General features: G+C 45.3%; 1 protein-coding gene across 1 annotated transcript in view; it reads right to left on the bottom strand.

Moving 5' to 3' along the window:
* The window catches only part of MDGA2 (MAM domain containing glycosylphosphatidylinositol anchor 2), a 511487-nt gene that overhangs the window by 163135 nt on the left and 332793 nt on the right, over nt 1-15559 (bottom strand). The window contains exon 8 of the mRNA XM_063118281.1: nt 6774-7067. Coding sequence (XP_062974351.1) covers nt 6774-7067 — 294 coding nt within the window. The remainder of the gene's footprint in view (nt 1-6773; nt 7068-15559) is intronic.

The raw sequence follows: 15559 nt of genomic DNA, 5'->3' as shown, positions 1-15559 counted from the left end.
TGGCTCCCTATGGCTCCGTTTGCACCCATTACTGCCTGTGGCAACAGCTGCAGGGAGACAAGAGAGTGCTCTTCAAGGACTTGAAAGGTTGTCCCTCGGAGGAGGGCCAAGATCTCTTCTCAATCATCCCAAAGTGCAGGACACGGAATAATGGGCTCAAGTTACAGGAAGCCAGATTCTGGCTGGACATCAGGAAAAACTTCCTGATGGTTAATGCAGTATTACCAATGGCACCAATGACCTAGGGAGGGAGGTGGCCTCTCCCACACTAGAGGCCTTCAAGAGGCAGCTGGGCAGCCGTCCATCATGGATGCTTGAAGGTGGATTACTGCATTGAGCAGGGGGTTGGACTCAATGGCCTCATAGGGACTTTCCAACTTTATGATTCTGTGATTCAAGGAAACAAGATGTGTGCTGCCTATGCATGTTACTTCCTTGCAAAACTGCCACATTTTTGCCAGTACAAATTCAGCAGCAGCAATGTCAGCAGTGGGGGAGGGTGTGGCCTCTGGTGGGTTCTGGGGAGGGGGAATGAGACCCTCTGATGGCCTAGATGTTGCCCAACCTTGGCCTAGGGGCTTCCAGAATTGCTCTACCTCATGCGTAGGCAGGTCTCCAAGGGGAAGACACTCCCTTGCTGTGGGGAACTTTCTGGAAAGGGCATAATGTCTGAACATGAGGCACAGGAGCTCTTTCATCATTGGGCAGAGAGAGAGAGAGAGACAGACAGACAGACAGACATCTTGAGTCATCTGAGGAGAGATTTGAATCTGGGCCGCCCAGGCCCAACTCCAACCTTGTCCCTTAGGCTGCCCTGTCTCTCCTGAAATCAAAGCAAGCCAGGCTCCTCTGCAAGCCAAGAACCCTCAGTGCAGGTGACATCCTGTGAGAAGGCCCTTGTAATAAACAATATCTTTATGTAGTGCCAACCTGAAATGATAGCATATAAACACGAGCTGAGAGCTCCTGCCATAACTTACCTCCTGTCCTCTTGGATATCATTGCTTGATAAGGTACATGCTGTAAACATCTGATTACATTGTCCCTGATGGCATTTTTATGCACTCGGCGTCCTCCCCAAGGATGGTAAAAGAGGATCGCTGAAATTGCTTTTGGACACAGCTTCATTCTGGTGATATGATTTCAGACTCATTACCACTGATGTGAGGGGAGCTAGAGAGTCTAGCTGAAACACCAAGCACGTGGAGTCTTCTTCACAGGTGTCCTCCTACCTCCTGCTTTGCTCCGTTTTTTTAACCTGCACAGGGACCCCTTCAGACGTACGTGGATGGCACATCTGCGGTTGGGGCATGGCTGCTGACTCATGTGAGGGCTTCTAGGGGATGATGGGTGTGATACTGTGTGTGAGGGATCCTTCAGACATCCATTCTGAAGGCCTGAAGGGGGCTACTGTTGTATGGTGCAACGCTACACATGGCTACTCAGAAGTAAGCCCCAATGAGTTCAATAGGACTTACTCCCAGATAAGTGTATTTAGGATGGTTGCTAAATGCATGGAATTCATGAAATAATAATAATAATAATAATAATAATAATAATAATAATAATAATAATTTAGCACCATTAGTATACAGTACATGGCATTTTGCAGAGTACACGCGGGTAGTAGCTGCCCCAGACGGATCCCAACAAACACGCAAAAAGTGAAATGGGGAGAGAGGCGAGAGCACTCTCGTCTACGAAAGCACAAGCCGTGTGCTACAACCAGTTCATTAGCCCTTAATAAGGTGTGACAGGATCCTCTCATTTCTTCTTCTTCTTCAACAGACTAATGCAGCTATTCTTCTAGAATTTCAAAACACACACAGACACACAAACTGCAGTTGCTTTGGTAAAAGCTGAGATTTTCAGCTGTTAAACAGCACCACTTTGCAAAGAGAGAGAGAGAGAGAGAGAGAAAACAGCTGGCAATGTGAGGATGCAAATTGTTCAATTTACACACACAGACACACACACACCATAGCATCAGCCATGTGTAAAATGGCTGCTTAATAAGAGCAGCAGAAAACCAACCGCAACAGATCAAAGGGACTGCTCCATTTCCAAAAGCAGGCCCAGGTTTAAAGGCAGTTTACCTGTCAAACAATGCAGCCCATTTCATATCTGAGAATCTAGAGGCCAAGGTGCACCGGAAACACAGTTCCTGCCCCCATACGGGCCTCTCCGTGTCAGGCTCTCTCTCGTCTTGGTCTAATAAAGCCTTCCTCAACCTGGTACTGTTCAGATCTGTTGGACTACAACTCCCATGATTATGCTTGAATATGGAGTTCAACGTACCCCATGATGGGCATGTTAAACTGGGCATGTTTAGCCTGGAGAAGAGAAGATTGAGGGGAGACATGATAGCACTCTTCAAATACTTGAAAGGTTGTCCCACAGAGGAGGGCCAGGATCTCTTCTCGATCCTCCCAGAGTGCAGGACACAGAATAACGGGCTCAAGTTAAAGGAAGCCAGATTCTGGCTGGACATCAGGAAAAACTTCCTGACTGTTAGAGCAGTACGACAATGGAAACAGTTACCTAGGGAGGTTGTGGGCTCTCCCACACTAGAGGCCTTCAAGAGGCCGCTGGACAACCATCTGTCAGGGATGCTTTAGGGTGGATTCCTGCATTGAGCAGGGGGTTGGACTTTGCCTTGTAGGCCCCTTCCAACTCTGCTATTCTATGATTCTATGTGACTTGATTATTGTGCCAGTTAACCGGACCCTCCTCCTCAACATGTGTCATGACAATGTCACAGTGAAATGAAACCACACATAATGTGTGTGTGTGTGTGTGTGTGTGTGTGTTTTCACTTAGCTGTGACAAAAATAGGATTTTATAGTTTGATTTGGAACATTTCTAAAAATTGCAAAAACTAAAATTTGGAACTGGTATGTCTGCAGTTTGCATACCTTTTCAACTGGTGTCTGTTCTGTTCTGTTTTGCTTTTCTTACATGTTACCAAAGCACAATGAAGCCCATGCATATTAATTCAATCACAACACAAAAAGGGATTGTCACGAGATTCTGAAATCACACCATGGTCCCTCTTTTGGGTAGTGGTGACTTCTGTGCATATGTACTAGTAGTATGCACTGGTAACCAGTAGGAATTTGTGAGAAATTTGTTCAATTTAAATTTTAAGTCAAACTTACCTAATTTCACACCTTCGAACCACTATGCAAACCAAAATTCACTTATCCATCAGAATCCGCATGTTTCTAAATTTTGCAGTGTGGCTTCCAATCCCCAAAAGCATAGAAATATGCATATTTCAGAGAAAATAACATCAAAAATGCTTTAGAAAAATGTGCATGTCAGACAAAAATGCATGCAAAAATGTCTTAAAAGAAATATGCACAAAAATGCTTCTGAACTTTCATCCAAACTTTTTTTTACAAAAATCTCTTGTTCGGGATGAATGGAAATTAAGGCTGGGGAAATTCTCAAAGTTCAAGACAAGCCAAATTTAAGTTGGTGCATTCTCTTCCCCTTCTTATTGTTTTATTATGATTCTATTAGAACGTAAGCATCCAGGGTTTTGCTATTTTATTGTTTTACCCTGTACAGCACCATGTACATGGATGGTGCTATATATATAAATAAATAAATAAATAAATAATAGAAAAGGATAGTACCTAAAATGTATCTATTTATCTATTTATTTATTGCATTTTTATACCACCCAATAGCCGAAGCTCTCTGGGCGGTTCACAAAAATCAAATTGACATATTTGTCCATCCCCAGTAACCTTTAAAAATAGTGGTGGAAGCTAACTTAAATCAGCCAAACTTAAATCAGCAGTCAAATATAGATGAACAGAAGTTTAAACAAAGTCCAGGAATAAAATAAAATAAAAAAGAAGAAGAAAGCAATATTGCTTATGCTTAGGGGCTATTATAACACCTGTGCATAAGCAATGAAACAAAGTCGGTAAATTCAGAACCACAACATCCAAGCAGAAATTCACGTGAGGAGAGTTTCTACGACCCTCTTTGGGTTCTCTAACAGGGCCACCCTATGCGCGTCTACTGTGAGTAAGGCTCCCTGGATTTACTCCCTGGAACTTACTCCAAGGGAAGTATGCACAGAATTGCAGCCAAAGTGAGTTCAGTATTTGCAACTGCTGCGACTCCATTTCCAATTTTCCTCCCGCGCTCCTCTACACCCACAGACTTTATGAGAACCCAATTACAGAATACTAAGATGTTCGTGTTCTATTTATAGCTTATCACAGAGTCATCACAGGCGGAATCTTATATAATTGCTCCCTGAAAAGAGAAGTGCCGTGTCTTAATAAGGTGCTGTACTCAGCCCTCGGGCTGCTTTTAGAAATAACCCTGAACTCAGCGTTAACTCAGACATGCATGAACAGAAAAAGACACCCACACCCACAACCTTTGGATAATGTCCACCCAATTGAATAAGCCTGACTTCCTCTGATTTCTTTTGGGGGTGGGGGTGGGGTGGCTGTTAAGTCTGAATCAGTTGATTTAAGGTGACCATATGAAAAGGAGGACAGGGCTCCTGTACCTTTAACAGTTGTTTAGAAAATCTTTGTAAACTGCCCAGAGAGCTTCGGCTATGGGGCGGAATGTAAATGTAAATGTAAATAATAATAATAATAATAATAATAATAATAATAATAATAATAATAATAGGGAATTTTAGCAGGTGTCATTTGAAGGCCTGCAGCACCTGGTGAAACTCCCTCTTCATCAGAACAGTTAAAGCTGCAGGAGCCTTGCCCTCTTTTGTACAATGACTAGATACAAAAGAGGGCAGGGCTCCTGCAGCTTTAACTATTGTGATGAAGAGGGAGCTTCACCAAGTGCTGCAGGCCTACAATTGACACCTGCTGAAATTCCCTCTTCATCGCTACTGTTAAAGATACAGGAGCCCCGTCCTTCTTTTCATAGGGTCACCCTAGTTGATTAGAATTCACTATAAAGAAGCATAGAATAGGAGCACAGAGAGCTCCAGCTATTGGGCGGTATAGAAATGTAATAAATAAATAAATAAATAAATAAATAAATAAATAAATAAATAAATAAATAAATAAGTAGAATCATAGAATAGCAGAGTTGGAAGGGGCCTACAAGGCCATCGAGTCCAACCCCCTGCTCAATGCAGGAATCCACCCTAAAGCATCCCCGACAGGTGGTTGTCCAGCTGCCTCTTGAAGGCCTCTAGTGTGGGAGAGCCCACAACCTCCCTAGGTAGGCTTGTGTGCTATGTGTTGCGGCAAAAGTAACACACTGGATCAGAAAACCTCAGCATATATACCCCTCGCATATGATAATATGGAGTACCATCCGCATATTAGAATGCATTCTTCCCCAACTTGGGCAGGATCTACACTACTGCTTTAAAACAATTTATAACAGTAGTGACAACTGTTGAGGCCCAGGATACACTCCATATACAGTTTTCAAACCGTTTTCAAAGTGTCACATCCTGCTTGGTGTCGATCTGACCTTGGTCCCCTACAGATGTGTTGGACTACAACCCCCATCATCCACAGATTGCACCATGCATTTTATTCCGATGGCTACGTCGATAGAATGTATCGATTCATTGCACTGATTTTATATTTTTGTGTGTTTATGATTTGTGTACACCACTTTGAAAACTGTAGATCATAGAATCATAGAATAGCAGAGTTGGAAGGGGCCTACAAGGCCATCGAGTCCAACTCCCTGCTCAATGCAGGAATCCACCCTAAAGCATCCCTGACAGGGATGTATGTAAGTGGTTTATGAGTACTCGTCAATATATGCACGTGTGTGTGTGTGTGTGTGCGTGTGTGTGTGTGTGTGTGTGTGTATCTGTACATAACAACAATGAGGGCCTAATGCATGTTGGGTAGTGTCCTGGAAAAATGTCTAACTCCTGTAGTTCAGACATCAAGCATGATAATGGAACGCCTCTCCCGACATGAACCTACCCGCTGGACACTGCCTTCAACATCTAAGGTCTTCCTCCGAGTGCCTACTCCGAGGGAAGCTCAGAGGATGGCAACAAGGGAGAGGGCCTTTTCGGTGGTGGCCCCCAGACTGTGCAATGATCTCCCCGATGAGGCTCACCTGGCACCAACATTGTCTTCTCCCAGGCATTTTAACAGCATTTAACAACGTTAAGTTTGTTTTTAATGGACCCCAGAATTGTTGTTTTTAAATGGATACTGTTGTTTTTATACTGTTTTTTATGTTTTTGATGGTTTTTAAATTTTGTATACTTTTAATGTTTACCATTTTTAATTGTTGTAAACTGCCCAGAGAGCTTTGGCTGTGGGGCGGTATATAAATGTAATAAAATAAATAAGTAAGTAAATAAATAAATAAATAAATAATCAATTAGCAAAACGAAACAAGCATTGTCCCATCTGCTGCCTGCCACAGAAATACAAGGAGAAGAACAAAAAGCAGCAATTCTTCTCCTGCCTCATGGAACGCGCCCACCGACGGTCACATTTGCCTGGCCCTCTTCTAGAACACACGTACAGAACCTGCTGGCAAGCGGCCTCGCCATTTGACCATACGACCTTGTGGCTCCTGTCAGCATCGGAGCAGGTACGCGCTCATACATCGCATGGCATCAGGAAGCCCGTTGGTGAACCTGCCCCACGAAGCGATGGCACTCTAATCCTGTCGGCAAGACCTCAGCACTTAGGATAGACCACAGAAGGCCCCAAGTTGCAAGGATTTCCCCCAAACTGAAATCGAACGTGTTGCTGCCCACAGAGGAAGAGAAGGGGGGCGGGACTTACACTGTACAATGAGCTGGACCAGTGCTTCCCTCGGCTTGACGTTGAATCCGTTGTACTGGCTGGTCTGGCACCTGTAGGTCCCCGTCATCTCCCTAGAGACGTTGACAATCCTTAGGATCCCGTCGTAGCTCTCCATCTGCATCGACCCGTCTGGCATGAGCACCTCCTTGTCGGCCCTGGACCACAGGATGATGGGTTTGGGTTTCCCGGTCACCTGGCACTGCAGTTCGACGGTATCTCCTTCCCTGGTGACCAAGGGTGACTTTTCTTGGGGGACAGTCAGATTGGGTGGAACTTCAAATGGGGGCAAAGGGGGGAAAAGAAAGAGGGAAAGAGAGAAGCAAACATCGTATGGTTAGTACTTGGGAGTTCCATGGCTTCAGCAGACTTATAACCAAAGGCAGAACTAAGGAGCTGATCAGCCAAGAGAGAGATCCGGAAACTAGATACGTCACGGGCTCCGACTAGGTCCGGGGGTCTGACAGAATGGCCCACATCTGCCACGCTGGACCCAGATTCCTGGCCCGTGGCATGTTTGCGAGCCTGCTCTTCGAGTGTCCCACAGCCTAATGAGCACCCAGCAGCTGTCTGCCCTAGACTGGAGCCTCCATTGCTGCACATATTGTCAGTTCATAAAATCATAGAATAGTAGAGTTGGAAGGGGCCTACAAGGCCATCGAGTCCAACCCCCTGCGCAATGCAGGAATCCACCCTAAAGCATCCCTGACAGGTGGTTGTCCATCTGCCTCTTGATGGCCTCCAGGGTGGGAGAACGCCTCTAGGTCTAGGTGGGGGGGATGAGTAGGTGAGGGAATCCTCTGGACTCCACCCTCTTCCCAGGCTCTCGCAACATCCCTACGTATGACACCCCACACCTCCAGCCTGGATAGGTCCAGCAGCACAGAAACAGGTCCCCCCACCCTGATCCCACCCCTAAGTTTCTGCTTGGCTTATTCATGTAACTTTGAGGCAGATTAAATTAAAGTATTAGCTTTATTGTAAGCAATCAACACGGCCATCATCATGATCACTATCCCCATCATGTGCATACACGCTGATCGTTTTACCTGAAGTGTTTTGTCAGGCGCATGGCTCAAAGTTTGTCATTGCTGAGGCTGTCAGTTTTACGCACCTGTGCGCTGGCCGCACATTGAAAGTTGCAGCTCATCTTGAATTGAACAGAGGGAAGGGCCGAGCCCCTGCTGTGTATGCAGAAGGTTCCAGGTTCGATGCCTGGCAGCCTCTCCACGTAGGGCAATCCCTGGAGAATTGTTGCTGCCAGTCAGTGTGGACAACACTGGGTTGAACGGCCCAAGCTCTTGCCTCAGTATAAGGCAGCTTCCAAAGTCCCTCTACATTTTCTCAAGCAGGCAGCTCAATGTACAATGCACCATGTGTGCCTTTCAGCTCACGCCTTTCCCCGTCCCCCTCTCTACTGCAACAAACAGATACGCAGGGATGTTTGAGAAATGTGTTTCAGCACATTTTTAACCAGGGTCTACCCAGTTCGCTCCTTCCGGGTCAAAGGTAGACTCGGATGCATTCTGCTGTCCAGGTCCGTACACTTCTGAGCTTGCAATGTAATTTGTGGACCAAAACTTTGGCATTCGACAGCATATGCACATTGGAAAAATGTGCATTAAAAAATGCACACAAACACGCTTTAACCCATGGGAGAAGAATGCTTCTGTATGCATCACACAACCGATGCATATATTTTGAGAAAAATACATGCAGATTTTCATCTGGAAAAACACAACGCTTGCAATTCTATACGGACATGAGTCGGAACGAGCTTTGAGATGGGATTTGGAGAACTTCAGCAAGCTTGACCTTTGCTGATTCAGACAGGTCTACAGTTCTGCAGGAGCCTTCACCACTACCACCTCTCTCTCTCTCTCTCTCTCTCTCTCTCTCTCTCTCTCTCTCTCTCTCTCCCTCTCTCTCACACACACACACAGAGCAGCCTTTTTCTTTTAGAATCATAGAATCATAGAATAGCAGAGTTGGAAGGGGCCTACAAGGCCATCGAGTCCAACCCCCCCTGCTCAATGCAGGAATCCACCCTAAAGCATCACTGACAGATGGTTGTCCAGCTGCCTCTTGAAGGCCTCTAAGGTGGGAGAGCCCACAACCTCCCTAGGTCACTGATTCCATTGTCGTACTGCTCTAACAGTCAGGAAGTTTTTCCTGATGTCCACCCAGAATCTGGCTTCCTCTAACTTGAAACCGTTATTCCGTGTCCTGCACTATGGGAGGAGAGATCCTGGCCCTCCTGTGTGTGACAACCTTTCAAGTCTTTGAAGAGTGCTATCATGTCTCCCCTCAATCTTCTCTTCTCCAGGCTAAACATGCCCAGTTCTTTCAGTCTCTCTTCATAGGGCTTTGTTTCCAGACCCCCGATCATCCTGGTTGCCCTCCTCTGAACACGCACGCCCATAAATACATCAGCAGCAATCCCTCCCCTCCCCTGCAATATTTCTCATTCAGGCATGTGGATCAGATGGGTCCTCCTTCCTGCTCATGAATGACCATCCTTGGCCATTCACTCGAAGGGGAGCCGGAACCCCCAGGGTTTCAATCTACCAACAGGAGCCAGGATCTGAGTGCTTTCCACTGACTGAAAAGGGAGCTCTGAAACCAGGTAACAACAAACATTACAATATCTTCTGGGGGCGTTAAAAATGGTCGCAAACAGGAACCATTAGTCATCAAAGAAAAAAACACAAAAACAAAAATAAAATAAAATACAACCATTGCAAGTGATGCAACCGGATTCATGGACTTTTTTTTTCCTGAAATGAGACAAGAGAAGGCTGACCCTATGGGAAAGGAGGACCGGGCTCCTGCATCTGTAAAAGTTGTATAGAAAAGGGAATTTCAGCAGGTAACATTTGAATGCATGCAAGAGCCCTGCCCTCTTTTGTATCTGGACACTCATTTATTTATTTATTTATTTATTTATTTATTTATTTATTACATTTTTATACCACCCAATAGCCGAAGCTCTCTCTAGTACAGCTCCTGCAGCTTTCACTGTTGTGATGACGAGGGAATTTCACCAGTCTCTGCATGCATATAAATCCCCTTTTCTATACAACTGTTAAAGATACAGGAGCCCGGTCCGCCTTTCCATAGGGTCACCCTAGACAAGAGTAATACCCCTCACTGAACAGCTTCTCTTGATTTTATGACGAACGGATTTTTCAGACATTATACTGACATGATGCTGGAAAACCAAAATGCCTTGGAGTACAGAGCTACTCCTGCAGCAATACGATTCCTTGAGGGTTTTCCTGGTATTGCCATGCCCCCCCCCCATTCTAAGGGCCTTCTAAACGTACCTGATAATCCGTGTAGGAGGAGGGGCCAGCCCTAGCTACAAGTAGCGTGGGCTGTCGCCCCAGTCTACACGTCAGACGCAACGGGCTGCAGGAAGGACCTGTCGTGTCCGCCATTTTTTATTTTTTGAAGGGCCAGGTGCACAGGAGTGCACCAGCGATCAAGATAAGTGGTTTTTTTAAAGGGTGCCTTGCTCGCCCCCAGCTCCGGTTTCCCCCCCATCTCCGGTTCCCCCCCCCCCGCGATCTCCCCCCCCCCAATCTCTCCCCCTGCCCCAATGGGCCCAGCATGTTGGATCCTGGAATGGATCAGTTTTACTTTATTCCTGAGCTTTAGCATGCCCATTGGCAGAAGACCTGAAGAAACATGAAGAAATACTTTTAAATGTCAAGGCCACCATCTGGACAATGTAATTATTGCATTATTGGTGGCATGGGGATGATTAGTCAATTAGTCAATTAGTGGCTGGGATGACTGTACAGTTTTTGCACTATATATATATATATATATATATATATATATATATATCTGTGTTGTGTATGTTACCATTACCATTGTCATTACTGCTACTGCTGTTATCAGATGTGATCGTTGTGAGTATGTGTGTGCTGTAATTTATTCAATCAACCTTTATGTCAGTAAAAGCTCTGTTTTCAACTTAACCAATTATTTGAGCTTTATTGGGTCTTTGCTGCGTTTCTACTGAGAGAAGCTTCTAATACACTCTGCTTATTCTTGAGTAGTTACTTCCAACACAGCACTCCTGCGGAGCGCTGCGCTCTGTCTGCTGCTTTTCCCGGCTACTCGCGATCTTCTATTCTCCAGGCTAAACAGGCCCAGTTCTTTCAGCCTCTCTTCATAGGGCTTTGTTTCCAGACCCGATCATCCTGGTTGCCCTCCTCTGAACCCGCCCCATCTTGTCTGCGTCCTTCTGGAATTGTGGAGCCCAGAACTGGACGCAATACTCTAGATGAGGCCTAACCAGGGCCGAACAGAGAGGAACCAGTACCTCACGTGATTTGGAAGCTCTACTTCTATTAATGCAGCCCAAAATAGCATTGGCCTTTCTTGCAGCCATATCGCACTGTTGGCTCCTATTTAGCTTGCGATCTACAACAATTCCAAGATCCTTCTCGTTTGTAGTATTGCTGAGCCAAGTATCCCCCATCTTGTAACTGTGCCTTTGGTTTCTAATTCCTAAATGTAGAACTTGGCATTTATCCCTATTAAATTTCATTCTGTTGTTTTCAGCCCAGTACAATAAAAGCAGCAGAACAATAAAACTCACATAAAACTGTTCTGATGCATGAACTTTGGGACATCTGTCGGGGTGTTAATATTGTGAACCTCCATTATGCTCAACTTGTATCTTCGCAAATAAATGCAGATATTACAAAGTACCAGTCAGTCTCCACTAACCTCATTCCAAGGAAATCAAACCCCGAGTAAACGCCAGAACCACTGGAATCTTATTGCTCAGAGAATTGTGATGTGCATAACAATATAAACAATAACAAAATCAACTTTCCAGAAATCAATCAGATATTCATGTTAATGCCAACACTCCGGCAGCACTTTTCGGTGCACAAAGAACAGCGAGGTGGGCAAGGTGGCTCTTGTTGCTGTGGTCGTCGTTTCCCCCTCCCCCTCCCCCTCCCCCTCTCTTTCAATGCCTTTAATAGCTTTCCTTCCACTCTATCCTCTCAACAAACCTGTGAGGCAGGTCAATCGTATGAAGACGGGTGACTGGTCCAACGGGTGACCCGGTCAGGCTTAATGGTCCATGCTTGATGCTCCATCAACAACACCAGCAGTAGACGTTACTCTTGCTTTCAGGCCAATTCCCAGAGGCCCTTGAGCACGAAGGAACTAGTCACGTGGCATGCAGTCCATGTCTGGATGAGGCTGGTTGTTGTCAGTAGGAGCTAACCGGCTGGTACATTTCATTTCATTATATTTCATTTCTATGCTGCCCAATAGTCAAAGCTCTCTGGGCGGTTTACAGATGAAAGAAAACGATGCTACGCTATAGGTATTCATGCACACATGTAAACAGACAGCAAACACACACACACACACATGAGGGCTGTGCACTGTTTTGGCTCTGGATCCGAATTCGAAGCTGAAGTGTGCCAATTCAACCCAAATTGGTCCTGAACTGAAGCAGATCCGCACGAGTCCCCTGCTCCTTACCGGAACCCATCATGAGGGCCACAACGATCCGTGCTTCTTCAAGGGAGTCACCATTTTCAAAACAGCGATTCCCTTGAAGAGCCCTGTACACCTGTGGGTGCTCACAGCAGGTTCAAGTAAAGAGCGGAAGACCCTCCGTGCCTCTGCGCCCCCCTGAACCTCAAGCGACAAAGATGATGCCAGGAGAAGAGCCCTGCACGGTATGAATCTGCTGCCTCAGGGTGCAACCCCATACAGACGGGTTGGGCACCCTTTCATCTATATCTCGGTGAATAAATAGCTATTTATCAACCACCTTGCCTCACCTGTTGTTTGCTGGCATAAAGAGAATACCTGGAATTCTCTTCCAGTGCATTTGCGGTCAATTTCTGTTTTTAAATCTCACTTGAAAATATTTCTTTTCTCAAAAGCTTTTTAACCGTAGCGTGGTCATACTAGTCTATATTTAGTTTTAATGTCCCCTACCCCTATTGGTTTTTCCCCTCCCTCCCCTGTCTGTTACGGTGATCTTAGATTGTAAGCCAGCCTTCCTCAACCTGGGGCGCTCCAGAAGGGTTGGACTACAACTCCCAGAATGCCCCAGCCAGGCTGGGGCATTCTGGGAGATGCAGTCCAACACATCTGGAGCACCCCAGGTTGAGGAAGGCTGTTGTAAGCCATATGGCGGATTGTCTTGTTTTGTTTTATTCTGTACAGCGCCATGAAAATTGATGGCGCTTTATAAATAAATATTATTATTAATAATAAATAATAATAATAATAATACACCACCAATGTTTGTGTGTTTGTTTTCAAATCTTCTACCTTCATGGATCACTATTCACAATGGCACATTTGGTGTATCAATGCCTTTCTTTCTTTCTTTCTTTCTACTAAACTTAGATACGGCACTTCAGCAGAAATTATCTGAGCAGTTTATCGTAAAAGAGGCTTAATCCTAAAAAAAAAATGCATGACCTTAAACCACACACACACACACACGAAAACAACGTCAGTTAAAACAGCAGGAAGAATCAGAATGCTATCTTCAGTAATAAACTTTCTTCAGATGTCAAAAGCCTGGGATGTTTTAAAACGCACACACACCTTCACCTACTGTTGAAAAGTCAACAATGCCAAGCAAATCTCCCAGGGTCCTAAGTTCTGTAGACAGGGTGCTACCACAGAGAAGGCCTGTCTTGTGGCCTTGCCTCATTCAGTAGAGGTACCACAGAGGGCATTTGGCACGGTGCATCTTACGTTCATATGGGGGTTCTGGCTGGCTGTGTCGTGTCACATCCTGGACTAATGTGGGCAGGCAGCATGACTTCGAACAACTTTTCATTGCAATGTGAGAATGCAATGAAAAATTGTAAGATTGCAATGAATTGAAAATCACGGGAGGTCCTGGTTCCTCGCTATTCGGCCCTGGTTAGGCCTCGTCTAGAGTATTGCGTCCAGTTCTGGGCTGCACAATTCAAGAAGGACGCAGACAAGCTGGAGCGTCTTCAGAGGAGGGCAACCAGGATGATCAGGGGTCTGGAAACAAAGCCCTATGAAGAGAGACTGAAAGAACTGGGCATGTTTAGCCTGGAGAAGAGAAGATTGAGGGGAGACATGATAACACTCTTCAAATACTTGAAAGGTTGTCCCACAGAGGAGGGCCAGGATCTCTTCTCGATCCTCCCAGAGTGCAGGACACAGAATAACGGGCTCAAGTTAAAGGAACCCAGATTCCAGCTGGACATCAGGAAAAACTTCCTGACTGTTAGAGCAGTACGACAATGGAATCAGTTACCTAGGGAGGTGGTGGGCTCTCTCACACTCGAGGCATTCAAGAGGCAGCTGGACAACCCTCTGTCAGGGATGCTTTAGGGTGGATTCCTGCCCTGAGCAGGGGGTTGGACTCAATGGCCTTGTAGGCCCCTTCCAACTCTGCTATTCTATGATTCTATGATTCTGTGATTGCTGTGCTTGTCAAGATGTCCTTCAGGGCAACTCAAACACCATGACTGATCTTCTCATTGGGAAAACTTTGAGAAGCTTCATGCTCCTGGTTCCTCTCAATCTCAATCTCTCTCTCTCTGTGTGTGTCTCTCAATCTCTCATATCATCATCATCATCATCATTTCTCACACTCATTCTCCATCCCCAATTCTAGGCTTTTTCTCTTAGATCCTATCCTGTTGATTTGTGTTTGTTTCTGAGGAAACATTTGCAAATATAGCTACTGTTTGGGCAGCAGAAGGAAAAGAGCTATTAAGACATTACATAAAACAAATCCATCATGATTCATGAGTAAACACCGAAAGAGGCCCTAATGTCTATGGTATTTCATTTATATAATGATCAGATGGCTTTGACAATGCTACATGAAAATGAAAAAAGAACACGTATTAAAAAAACAAAAGCAGGTCCACCCGCACTTCATCTGCCCCTGAACCTGTTACGTACAGCACTGGAAGTGGATAAAAGGAAGCGACAAAAAAATAATTTACTTCCCTATTAAAATGGACATTTGCTTTCAGACAACACACAGTAATACCAAAAGGGGTGGTGTTTTTTTTAAGTTATAGACTGGATCGCTCCAAATAATGCTTTCAGTTCAAAAATGTCTTGACCAAGCCATTAATTATAGCCTTGAAATTTGCTTTCGTCATTAAGGCAGCAGACTCAACTTCTTAATAAATTTTAATAAGCACTTTTGAACTGAAAGGAAGGGAGGGTTAGCCGCTGTTACACCAGTCAAAGCCGCCCAGAGAACAGAGCACTCCACAAGTTCGGACCCGGGCCCACGGTCTAGCAAGAGAGTGACATTTAATTAGCAAATGCCTTTTGTCGATTAAAGTTCAGATGAAAGGAGAGCAGCCCACCCTGACCTGCCACATCATAGCCCAAGGAGCTTTGATCAAGCACTGAAGCCCATGTTCAAGCCATGAATCATACTGTCAAAAACGCAAGGGGGGGAGGGAAGCCACACCACTCTCTAACCATTTACAGGAATGATGCAATACCACAAACTCAGACTTCCCTAACCTGGTGCCCTTCAGATGTGCTGGGCGTTGGGACACATGAGAAATTGTTTCAGGGCACTTTTGAGCAGTTTACCCAGTTCGTACTTTTTGGACTGAACACAGATTGGGAGGCGATCTGCAGTAAAAGTCCGAATTGTGCTAAATCATAGAATCATAGATTAGCAGAGTTGGAAGGGGCCTACAAGGCCATCAAGTCCAACCCCCTGCTCAATGCAGGAATCCACCCTAAAGCATCCC

Source organism: Elgaria multicarinata, chromosome 2 (genome assembly GCF_023053635.1).
Source record: "Elgaria multicarinata webbii isolate HBS135686 ecotype San Diego chromosome 2, rElgMul1.1.pri, whole genome shotgun sequence".
Lineage (NCBI taxonomy): Eukaryota > Metazoa > Chordata > Lepidosauria > Squamata > Anguidae > Elgaria > Elgaria multicarinata.
This window is presented reverse-complemented; position numbering and strand designations above follow the sequence as displayed.